The sequence below is a fragment of the Hibiscus syriacus genome, unplaced genomic scaffold (assembly GCF_006381635.1).
Source record: "Hibiscus syriacus cultivar Baekdansim isolate YM2019G1 unplaced genomic scaffold, ASM638163v2 tig00111238_pilon, whole genome shotgun sequence".
NCBI lineage: Eukaryota > Viridiplantae > Streptophyta > Magnoliopsida > Malvales > Malvaceae > Hibiscus > Hibiscus syriacus.
In genome coordinates, this window is record NW_024063030.1 from 144,610 (window position 1) to 156,248 (window position 11,639).

The 11,639-nt window shown below is 36.7% G+C and overlaps 1 protein-coding gene and 2 pseudogenes across 1 annotated transcript; 1 reads left to right on the top strand and 2 right to left on the bottom strand.

The window, feature by feature from the left end:
* The first annotated feature begins 623 nt into the window (after positions 1 to 623).
* LOC120157169 lies at positions 624 to 2,599 on the top strand (annotated as a pseudogene).
* Positions 2,600 to 2,745: 146 nt separating this feature from the next.
* LOC120156932 (protein HIRA-like) lies at positions 2,746 to 8,373 on the bottom strand. The gene is made up of 10 exons (XM_039168199.1): positions 7,767 to 8,373; positions 7,272 to 7,547; positions 6,639 to 6,890; positions 6,161 to 6,558; positions 5,067 to 6,048; positions 4,540 to 4,744; positions 4,156 to 4,396; positions 3,848 to 3,970; positions 3,579 to 3,684; positions 2,746 to 3,145 (listed from the first exon to the last, which is right to left on the bottom strand). Exons 1-10 carry the CDS (start codon positions 7,872 to 7,874, stop codon positions 2,876 to 2,878), a joined length of 2,961 nt encoding a protein of 986 aa, XP_039024130.1. The 5' UTR covers positions 7,875 to 8,373; the 3' UTR covers positions 2,746 to 2,875.
* A 1,273-nt stretch (positions 8,374 to 9,646) lies between these two features.
* On the bottom strand, positions 9,647 to 11,639 carry LOC120157170 (annotated as a pseudogene).

Genomic DNA, 11,639 nt, shown 5'->3' on the forward strand with positions numbered 1-11,639 from the left:
ATACACATATACAATTTTAAAAAATCGATATATAGATAATATAAAATTTAGATTTCATTAACATATATATTTAAATATAATCTGACATATTTAGATAATCTTAAATATAAACTTTAAATCCTTAATTTAAATTCTAAAATATATAATATTAAACTCCAAATCTTAAATAAAATAAATATAATTCGTTTATAAAATTTTTTTCTACTATCAATACATGAAATAATAATCCTATAAATTTACATAATATATATAATATTTTAAAAGCAAATGAGAGCTAACATGAGTCCTAAATGAGAGGTTGAAAGCTTGGAAAATGAAAAGGGTCGTTTTTCGCACGTAAACGGACCCATTGTTCATTATTCGCACGCGTAATTCATGCAACAATCAAACATTTTCTCGCCTGTCGAACGGCTAGACAATACAATTTGGTAAAATCTATAGCAATTAAAATAAAACCAAAACGTTGATTTGTTTTCGTTTTTAGTCCCTCAATTTCATTTATTTTATAAAATAAACATAGACCCACCCAGTAGTATATGTAAAAGCCATTCTCTCTTCATTCCATTCATTATCTCATTTACTATTATTACCTTTGTTAAGCTTTCTTTATTTCGATTTCTTCAATGGTTTCAGGGCTTGAATCGTGGTCTTCCTCCATGTGCACTGCTTTCTGCATCATGTTCTCTTTAACCCTCTTCTTTTCGATGCTGCGTTTTGAGGTTGAAGGTCGGGTGTAATTGTGAAATCTACCGGGCTTATCTCACTTCAAGTTGGACCAAAGAATTCGACAATCTTTGTAATTGGTTCACTCACCTCCTTGAAAAATCTGCAAACGGAACGATCCACATCCATGTTCTCGGCAATACCATCACTGCAAACCCCGAAAATGTGGAACACATTCTCAAAACCAGATTTGAAAACTACCCGAAAGGGAAACCTTTCGCTTCTATCCTCGGGATGTTCTTGGTAAAGGTATTTTCAGCGTCGATGGTGATTCATGGAAGTTTCAAAGGAAAATGGCTAGCCTTGTGCTTGGTACTTGGTAGCATTTCCGTAAGAAGGCACGCGTTTGATATCGTCAACTCAGAGATTCAATCCAGGTTTCTCCCTCTTTTGTCATCGATTTCTGGTGAACAACGAGTTTTAGATTTACAAGACGTGTATCGAAGGTTTTCATTCGATAATATCTGCAAATTCTCCTTCGGATTAGACCCTGGTTATCTCGAGTTATCGTTGCCGGTTTCGGAATTCGCCGAAGCATTTGATTTAGCATCTAAATTATCGGTTTAAAGAGCGCTTGCATCCTCACCTTTGATATGTAAAACCAAAAGGGCATTGAATTTAGGCACGGATGAACAGCTTAAACAAGCCATTAAAATGGTGGATGCTTTAGCTCAAGAGATGATCAATCAAAGGAAGGAAAAGGGCTTTTCAGACAGCAATGATCTTTTGTCAAGATTCATGGGAACAAGAAGCAATGACGACAAGTATCTCAGAGACATTGTCGTGAATTTCCTCTTGACTGGTCGGGACACAGTGGCCTCAGGTTTAACGAGCTTCTTCTGGTTGTTATCTAAACATCCGGAAGTTGAGTCGACCATTCGAGACGAGCTCGAAAGGGTAATAGGATCGAGTGATGGTCACCAACAACAATTTGCAACTTTCGATCAACTGCGAAACATGCATTATTTACACGCGGCGTTGCATGAAAGCTTGAGATTGTTCCCACCGATCCAATTTGACTCAAAGTTTGCTCTTGAAGATGACATTTTGCCTGACTTTACCTATGTGAGGAAAGGGACAAGGGTGATCTACCATCCATATGCAATGGGTCGGATGGAACGGGTTTGGGGCCCGGATTGTCTCGAATACAACCTGGATAGATGGTTGGAAAATGGCAGATATGTCCCTCAAAACCTGTTCAAGTACCCGGTTTTCCAAGCTGGGAAAAGGGTTTGTTTAGGGAAGGAAATGAATGTGTGATTCTTTCCATAATCAGCCGGTTCAATATCCGGGTTCTCAATCCAAATCAAGCACCGAGGTTCGCTCCTGGTCTAACCGCCAATGTCAGAGGTGGCTTACCGGTAATAGTCTTAGAAAAGGGAAAGATTCATGCTTATCGAATATATTTTCCATTGCATGGTCTTTGTTGTAGTTACATTAGTATTTATACTATTAGTGTAAATATTATTGTTTTCACCTATAGAAAGGAGAACAAAAATCATAAAATATTTGGGATTTTAGTACGATTTGTGCGTGTGTATATATATATATATATATATGGACATACGTAATATTTTATGTTAGGAGGTAAATTTATAATATTTTTAAGATAAAATAAATTTATAAAATTTTAGGGTACATAAATAGATTATAAATAAAAAATATAAAAGAAATTTAAAATATAAAAGAAAATTAAATTATATAAAATAGTGCTATTCTAGGTCATTTATACTTTTGAAATTAAGATTTTCCCAGAATTTTAAAATTTAATTACTTTTACTTTTAAAATTAGAAAAATCGAATTTTGACTCGCATTATTCATTTATACCCTAACTAAAGCCTATTTTGTTTTGTTGTAGTAAGATTCTGCCAATAATAAGGTTCAATTAATTGTTACAAGAGAATAATTCCAATCAATGGTGAGAGACATAATTTACTTTCAACCAAGTGAGATTCTAAAGTTACATGCACCCAAAAAGAAATAAGAACCAAAGATACATTATAGCAGGCTGCCCCATAGGCTGAATATACCAAAAATTAACTGTGCAACCATAGGCTGAATATACCAAAAATTAACTGTGCAACCCCCCCAATCTATGTTGAACACCAATAGCTAGTATGCTATGCATAATTGAAGATTTTCACCATTTACTCACCGGCATCCTTGGAGTTTCATTTCATTTGAATCAGTTGATAGGGTGCCCAAGTTTACCTGATCTGCTATTGAAGGCGCAGAACCCGTTGGATCTTTCGCAGGTTGAGATGTAGTCCACGGAGATGGTGTTTTTTGGTCTTGATTGTTTCCGACACTTTCGTATTCTGAGAAGAGATCCATGAACTCATTAAGTAAACGCTGAACTTTTCTATTGCATGCCATTGCAGGAAGAATGTCCTCTCTTAAAAGTTTGTGCTTTCTCATTCCCTGCAAATATCCAACTAGGTTAAGAGAAAGGAACGTTCAGAATATTCAAAGCCCTAGCTAAACAAGCATCCAACTATACTGTCAGAGGAGTTCCTGGGGCAAAAAGAGGATTGGACCTAACACCTTTCAACAGAAAATAGTTACACGACACTTGGAAATATATGATTATGACATGAGCAAACCGATTGGCAGGTCTAGAAATGATTTGCGGTTCAATAAAATTGTCAAAACAATTCCTTAAAAACTATATCATTTATATTTGAGGACATCAACCCTCTACAAGACTTTTAAACTAATCTAACAACAAGAAAAGAACGGCTCAGGTAATGTATTTTCAGAGAAGTGATTCTCTAGAGATATTTTAGAATATGATGAAAAAAGATGCAGTAAAATGAATGGAGACAGTATGCAAATGTTGGGATGAAAGACTCACAAGCACATAAGGATCCCAAGCAGGATTCTTGGAATCTGATCCCATCCCAGTTGGTGGTCCGAGAAAACTTTCACAGACTTCTCGCAAACGAGACTCATCTGCTTCTCTGCAAACACGAGCATGTATTACAATTGGTTGGGGAGAGAAAAACCCGATGGAGAACATTATTCAGCAGAATTACATAGATGCCAATTTTATTACAATGACCCTCATACATATTTTTCTGCTATTATCACTCATAAATGCAATTGGTTGGGGGAGAGAAAAACCTTGCTAGGAAGCGTATGTAAGAAAGAAGGCCTTGGCGATACTCATTAGGGGATTCCAAAGCCAAAGATGATGCTAACTGAGCCTCTAAATGAGCACGTGTCTGCACTCCATCATCAGTTACCCTATTGCAAAACATGATTACTAGTGAAACTATAGGACCAACACAGCTAACTCGTTGAAGGAACTTTAGCGAAATAAGTATAATTGAAATTCATGTCATCAACTTACATAAAATGGCAAACAAATACTATGTATCAAATCTTATATGGCTTCATGATTTTAGGGCAAAATATTAATAGGGACAAACCTGCTCCATCCAGGCTTTCGAGCCAAATATTTTCGTACATCCACCTGCAGAGCAGCCAGCTCACCAGTCTGAATTGAACCCAAACTCCAAGAACTAGCAAAATTTGATGCAGGGAAGCAGTCATCTGCAACCCTCAGCCAACACATGAGACTCATGTCGAAGAGAAACGCATGCCGAGTAGCCAAAACAATAAGAGGATAACCCGATTTTGATAACTTTGCAGATATAACTTTGATTGTGCCTGAAAGAGACATAAAAGTCTCAGGAAATATGTCTAACATCCCACATGAAAAGGAAATTATAAGCCATAAACTTACTACTACAAAATATTAAGTCTTCCAACTTCCAAGATCATACAAAGACAAGTATATCAAGTACATGAACCTTTTGGAGATGAGCTGGAGTCCAAACTGATTAGAGATGCCAAAGAATCATGAAGGAGACAGTTCCTATTGAAGAGATCCCATAAATACAAAGATCCTTTCCTTGTGATCAATAACAATTTCCAGCTCTCGTCACAATCTATAAAGGTTGCTGCAGATCCCATCATCATGGTAGGTAATGCACGTCTTCCACGTTTTGTATAAACCTTCAAAAACATGAGCAAAAAAAGACTAGGCTATATTTACTAAACAATTTATGAAATCTCACAAAAGATTTTCCAGGTATATGCACATGCAAGGCCCAAGTCAAAAGCCCACCCTTGTAATTAGTATGGTTTAATGCCTACAGAAAACCTTATAACAACTCAACCCCCAGCAAAACGAAAGGAAAAAAAACGTGGGAAAACCATAACCCTACAAAAGAGAGTATGATACCGCACAAGATGAAAAATAATCCATCACCTTGACACAGAAAAGAGAGGAAAATACAAATCTTGCCTAGCTAGGATGTAGTTGTTACTTGCTTACCTGAAGGCACCCATCTTCACATCCCACAACCCAGAAGTTCGCATTTCCAGCTAAAACAGAAACTTTTCCAGAGATACGATCAGACCAAAGAGTTTGAGACCCTTTGGTGCAAACAATTTCTGTTTCTTTCATCATACATGCATGTCCTACACCAGCAACATCATTCACAGCATGTTCCCTAAGACATGCTTCCAAGCAAACTGGAGTCATATCCTTGCCTTCTTTCTTGTCAAAAACCTTAATTGAAAGAGATGTGATAGAGGAAACAGTGGAAACTGAAGGCTTCATGCTCCCAGACTTCTCCACATCGATGCTATGATCTTGACCAGCAGAGACTGGACCTTTCTCAATAACCAGGCTGTCAGTAACAGTGGCCCTGGCAGTGATCCCAGACCGCTCCTTTAAGTCCAAGCTTCTACCAATGGTTCCCCAGACAGAAGCTTCTCTCAAACTACCATCAGCTGGAACTGCACTTTTTTCATTTTTTCTATTATAGGAAGATGCAATGGGGAAGTCTAGTGCAGCAGATTGAGCATTGTCACAAATATTTTCCTGCTGAATAGGCACACCGACTACTTCAGGAATGATCTTTTTCTTACCATCAGCGCGTCTGTATTCTCTTTGTTTCACAGGACTCATTGCTTTATTTAATCCATCACTAGCAGCAAGCCCGCTCTTCTTCCCATCGTAATTCTGAGGCTCAATAATTTTGTTCGTGACCCCCAACTCAACAGAATTCTGCCGAACACCTGAGACTACTTTTTTGCTAGTACTTTGCTTGGCTGAAGCAGCTTCAAGTAATAACTGTGCTGGGCTCTCCGCCAAATTAGCCTGTCGACCTCTAACGTCACCATAGCGACTTCTCTTTAACTCATCAAGTTCAGCATCACTTAGCCTGTGGCCAAGTTCTTTTGCTTCAAAATGGAAAGTAGCCACTGTCCCGTCCAATGAACAAGCAAAGAGAGAATAGCCATCAGAGCTCCTGTATATGAATAAGAGGTTACTATTAAGATGTAAAAATGACATAAAAGAATAGCAAACAAATGTGCAAATAAATAACAAACAATATACCATTCACTAAAGTGAAAACTTACCAGGATAAATCTACAACACTTTGGCCAAAGAAATGTTTAGCTACAAAGAGAGGTCGAGGACTTGCAGTTGTCCACACAGTTAAAGTGCGGTCCTGGCTTCCAATAGCAATAACATTATATGGCTGTGATTCTTTACCACCGATCTTAGCAGCTCCATTTGCCCAGACGACAGGTGCAGCTTTCACTTCCTGTGAATTGGCAAAATTCCTCCTGAACATGGAGTGATTAAATTTCACTACAATAATTGGAGCATTGTGACCTAAGAAGTCAAACGTGGCAGCCCATTCCCCTCTCTCTAGAACAGGTGCAGAATGCCTTGGCTTTTGGTAACCATGGGTGGTAGTTATGAAATGACCACAAGGTGACCATCCAAGCCGCCTGAAAAATGTTGATCCCAGCTGAAAAGAACATATTTCCATCAGAGAATGAAACAGAGTTCAAGAAAAAAGAAAAGTTCCACCATCACAAATTGACATACAGATTTTGCCCAATGGCCCTCTGTTCTATGAGCAAGGCTCCAATCATTTGTTCGCCATATTATGACTGTCTTGTCATCAGACTGACTTGCTATGAACGACCCAATGGGATCCCAGGCAACTCCTTTAACGAGACTAGAATGACCCCTGAGCACCACTGTGCAGATGCCATTGCTCATTTTCCATATATGGATGGTGTTGTCCAAACTCCCACTAGCCAGCATTGAGTCATCAGGAGACCAATTAAGATCCACCTACTTCAAGCGAGAATAAATGGAACTTTCAAGTTAGAAGATAGCCAGTGCTTATAAGAAATAACTATAATAAATTAAGGGGGCTGCATACGACATTACAGCAGGGAATTTCAACCACCTATTCTTTCTCCTTTACTTCCCCCCCCCAATACAAACCCCTCACTTTTCACCAAAACAAAATAAACAGAAACTCGTAAGTGAAGCATTGCAATTTGTATAGTGACAAAAAAGATATTGTGAAAACTGAATTTTTAAGTTAAATATGATGCTTTTTCCAAAGAAAAGTTATTCAATATGCAGCAGAACAAAAGTAACTACAAGATAGACAGTTGAGTTCTTATCAGTGGTAAAATGCCCTAACATGAAGAACAATATGATTACCACATCTGCAGTATGTCCCCTCAGTGTCATCGCAACTTTCCAATTTTCAACATCAGGGGGCTCCCCAGTGCCGAACTCAGTGGTTCCAGAACCAGGCTTTCTCTCATGAATTAGAATTACTTGATCATCAGACCCGGAGGCAACGAAACGTCCATGCTTAGCCCACCTAACACAGTTGACAGACCCAAAGTGATCACGCAAGGTTGCAAGAACCCTCTGTGTAGATTCATAGTTTTCCAAATCCCTGCCAACAGATTTCAGGTTCCAAATCCGGACCTGCATTTTTCAGACGAAACAAAAACAGTCAAATTTGAAGAACAAAAAAGTAACAAACAATCTAACACGCCAACGGAAGATTCTATTTGTCAGCATATTTAGGTAACCTCTGCTCATATCATTGTAGTATATAAATGCCAACTCTGCAACAATGATCACTTCCAACGGTAGAAAACCAAAGCCAAAGGGAAGTATAACGTGCTAAGAAGGAAATTTTACCTTGTGGTCACCTCCACCAGTGGCAAACCTAAGACCACCAGGCTGAACATCGATGGAGAATATCTGCATTCCCTCATGACTAACCCAACTTGGTTTTTCAGCAATCATCTTTTCTCTCCTTTGGGTACTTCACGTAATACTATGAATTTCTGCTTCTGGTTTCATCATGTTTGGTTAATACTCAGGCAAAGACTAGTAAAGTTCATAGCGTTTCAACGAGGGAAAAGAACCAACCCACAGCTAAGAATGAAAATTAAATATAAAGGCTCTTGCCCCACAAAACCCAGAAAAATGTGAGGAAAAAAAATAGCGGAAAATGACTAAACCCCATAAAAGGGGAACCTCTACCTTGTTTTTCTGGAAATCCCAGAAAGGAAAATATGAAAATATAGGGTTTTGGAGTACTTTAGAAGCGAAGAAGAAGCAAGGTCGAGGTATGGCTAATGGCACTAGAAAGCAGAGATGCTTTTAAAAAATTATTTTTAAACCGAATCTAATTCTAAAACTTCACTAAAAAATGCTAATAAAAAGGTTTATTGTATATTTTGCAAAGAAGGAAAGCCCTAGTTTCGATTAGAAAGAAGGTGAAAGAGACCAAACGATCAAGATAACAGGATTTACAAGTAAAAGGATAAAACCTGGTCCTTTTTAACGGTCAAAAAGCTCTTTTCTTTATAAGCTTGTGTGAGAAGATGCGAAAGACTGCAAACCAACGGAGACTTGAATGGTTTGTTCATTAAATTTTCAAAGGTAAATGAACTAGGGTTTATAATTTATAAACCAGATCTAATTTAATATATAATTGGTTCAGGCTATTCTTTTAAAAATGTTTTAAGAATATTTGAATTTTTATTATTAAATAATTTAAAATATTTATAATATATATTATCTTGTAATCACAACTAATAAAAAAATATAATATAAACTTAACTTTAAATCCCAACAATTATATATTTTTTAAACTACACTCTATTTTATATAGAAATATAAGATTGATAAAATTGGTAAATTGAACGGATAATAACAATTAGAAGATTTTTTTTTTACAAAACAAGTTCAATCATCATGAAAATATAGGTTAATTTCTTTATCACGTGTGCTACCAAGAAAAGGTAAACACTAAACACCACACCTCATTGTTAATTAGATTGTTTATTTTGTTAACCGAAAGATAAGTAACAATTAAGTAGTGCACACAAGGTAAACGCTCAAGTAAATTAAATTAGCAAAGACAAAACTGAATAGTTAAACCCAAACTAAAAAGTATTTAAATGTGATATCCAATGATAATTTTACACACAGAAATATATTTGTGATAAATTGAACCAATGGGCAATGTATTAGGTAATGGAACCTTCAATTCAAATACACGAAGCAAGCTCGAGACTACTTAGTTCTCACGCATACGGTTTTGAAGGGTTTTTCTCTATTGAGAATTTAGTTATATAATAAGACATTTCATATACATTTCGTGACCAAAGACCAAATCCCATTGGCGTTGGGCAGTACCATGAGACCATATATTAGAATGCTAAAATATATTAAATTTACCCAAAGCCATTATCCCCCCCCCCCCACACACACACAGAGACACAACAACCAACAAAATGAAATAACTAGTTTCCTTTCCCTCCAAACCACACATACACCTAACCGGTAGGCAGCAATAGCCAATGCTCCAAACGATACCTGAAAGTTCAAAATCATTTAAAAAACACATGCCATCAAGTTTAGATGAAAAGGGGCACAAGTTATATTCAAGTATTTAAAGCCAAATGTTCTTTGTAAAGTAAAAAAGACAAGCAATGAACGTGTCGAACGAAACGTCCTTTGCATCTGAATACAGGAAAGGGGAAGTTGAGTCACCTTCCCCGACGATTCCTTGGATGATCAAGCGGTTATTAATAAAATACAAATTACAGTGATTGCATACACAACTGGAGAGTAGATCAATGTTATGATTTCATCAAAGCCATCAACCCTCTTCTCCAAACTCATTTGTGAATCTTTCATGGACCTCAAGATCAGCTTTGCTCACCGTTGGCTTCTGTCTTGCAAGCACCTTTTCAAAATCTGACCTTGAAATAGGAGGCGGAAGGATCTACACAATTATTAATCAATGAAAACAATTTTAATTACTTCAATCATCATTAAATGATAGATTTATTGCATGAAAGAATAATAATTACTAATTTACTATTTCAGTGATGTTCTTTGAATACCCTATGGAAATTGTTTCTTTATTTTGATTTTCTTTTCCATGTTAAGTAAATCAAAAAATTGATGAATCCCAAAAGTATATAGGAAACAAAGAGACCCAGATGTAAGAATAACTCATAAATAGTTTCTCAAGCAACTCCATACCTGTGCTGCAAGTCCTTTGGTTGCCAATTCCTGTATGGTAATTTGGACAGCACCCGGTTGCTTTGGTCCACATGGCATCCACATATCATTAGGCGTCTTGTAGAAAAACATTGCATGATCTTGGGTTTTACGAACAGGTTCAAAAAGAACATCATTAACCTGTCAAGACATAAAGCACAAGTGAGCTAATATTGGCCCTTCATATTAAGATTCACTTCTAAGAGAGAATTTGGAGAAAGGAGAATAAGAGAGAATGATTAAGCATCTGGCAGATTTTGCACTTACACAAACAGATATATCTGACCCTGAAAACCCCTATGTTCGCCGAGCTAAGCTTTCAAAATCACTTTCAGCCAAGTTGCGAGGAGTATCACCTAAATGCACCTGTTGCAGTTTATTGTACCAAAACAAGGAAACCATGTCAAAGAAACAAAAGTAATTGAATGATTTTATAGTGACAAAGACAAAACAAGAAAACAACCGAGCCTTCAAATCAGTGATAAGGTCTAGTACCTTGAACATATGTTGCCGAGCCTTCAAATCAGGGAGAGGAATGTAAATACGCTTATCGAAACGGTGGCGGATTCAAGATGAATATATGCTGATATTATCCTTCACCTGATCAAGTGCATAGGGAGTATTTGTTGCTGCAAGCACTAGGACTTTCTTATCATTATTTCCGATACCCTAAAACATGAAAATAAACGGCATTCAATTAGCTTGAAAACTTGGATGGAAACAAACATCTACTTGTCGAAATATAGAGCAGGCATAAATTAAATATGTGCACTGTGTAATAAAAATTAAAGACCGAAGAATTTACACCAAGTCCTGAAGATTTTTGAAAATCGTTCAGAGATTGTAAGAAAATAATTCATGTGAAAACAATATCTTGAAAATCCTTGGACAAAGCAATCTTAAAATATTCTTAGCACATTCACCCACTGACAAATACCTGCATCTGTACAAGAAATTCAGTTTTGATACGTCTTGATGCTTCACTCTCATTTCCCTCACCTCGTTGACCACACAAGGAATCTATTTCATCAATGAATATAATGGAAGGGGCACTATCAAGTATCACGAGCCATCTGAAAAAGGTTTGAAACCAGCTTTTCACTTTCTCCCATCCACTTCGAGACAAGGTCTGATGAGGAAACACTAGCAGAAATAGAAGGGGGAAAGGGTTAAGTTTTAAAAGAGAATCAAGCAGAAAGTAGCAACATGCACATAAACAGAACAAATGAATATAGAAAATTAACTACCACAAAAAACATTTGAAAAGAAAATCAAATGCGATTAAAAAAAGGTAACGTTATTTCAATATATGAATGGATTCTGCTAATGAGTACCCTTAGGGAACTCCTTAAAATTAGTTAATATTCTATATATAGTGAGAGTGCTTCAGTAAACGTGGTAGTTGACAGTTAACATGTTTCTCTATGCATCAAAATAAAATACTGCTTAATACGGTAACCTTAAACAGTAATGATTGGTCTTAAATTTCAT

Coding starts and splice junctions, on each gene's coding strand:
- LOC120156932 (XM_039168199.1), bottom strand. CDS start 7,874: ATGATTGCTGAAAAACCAAGTTGGGTTAGTCATGAGGGAATGCAGATA. Junction 7,548..7,766: donor CTGGTGGAGGTGACCACAAG/GTAAAATTTCCT, acceptor TGAAAAATGCAG/GTCCGGATTTGGAACCTGAA. Junction 3,146..3,578: donor CTTGGGATCCTTATGTGCTT/GTGAGTCTTTCA, acceptor GGATATTTGCAG/GGAATGAGAAAGCACAAACT.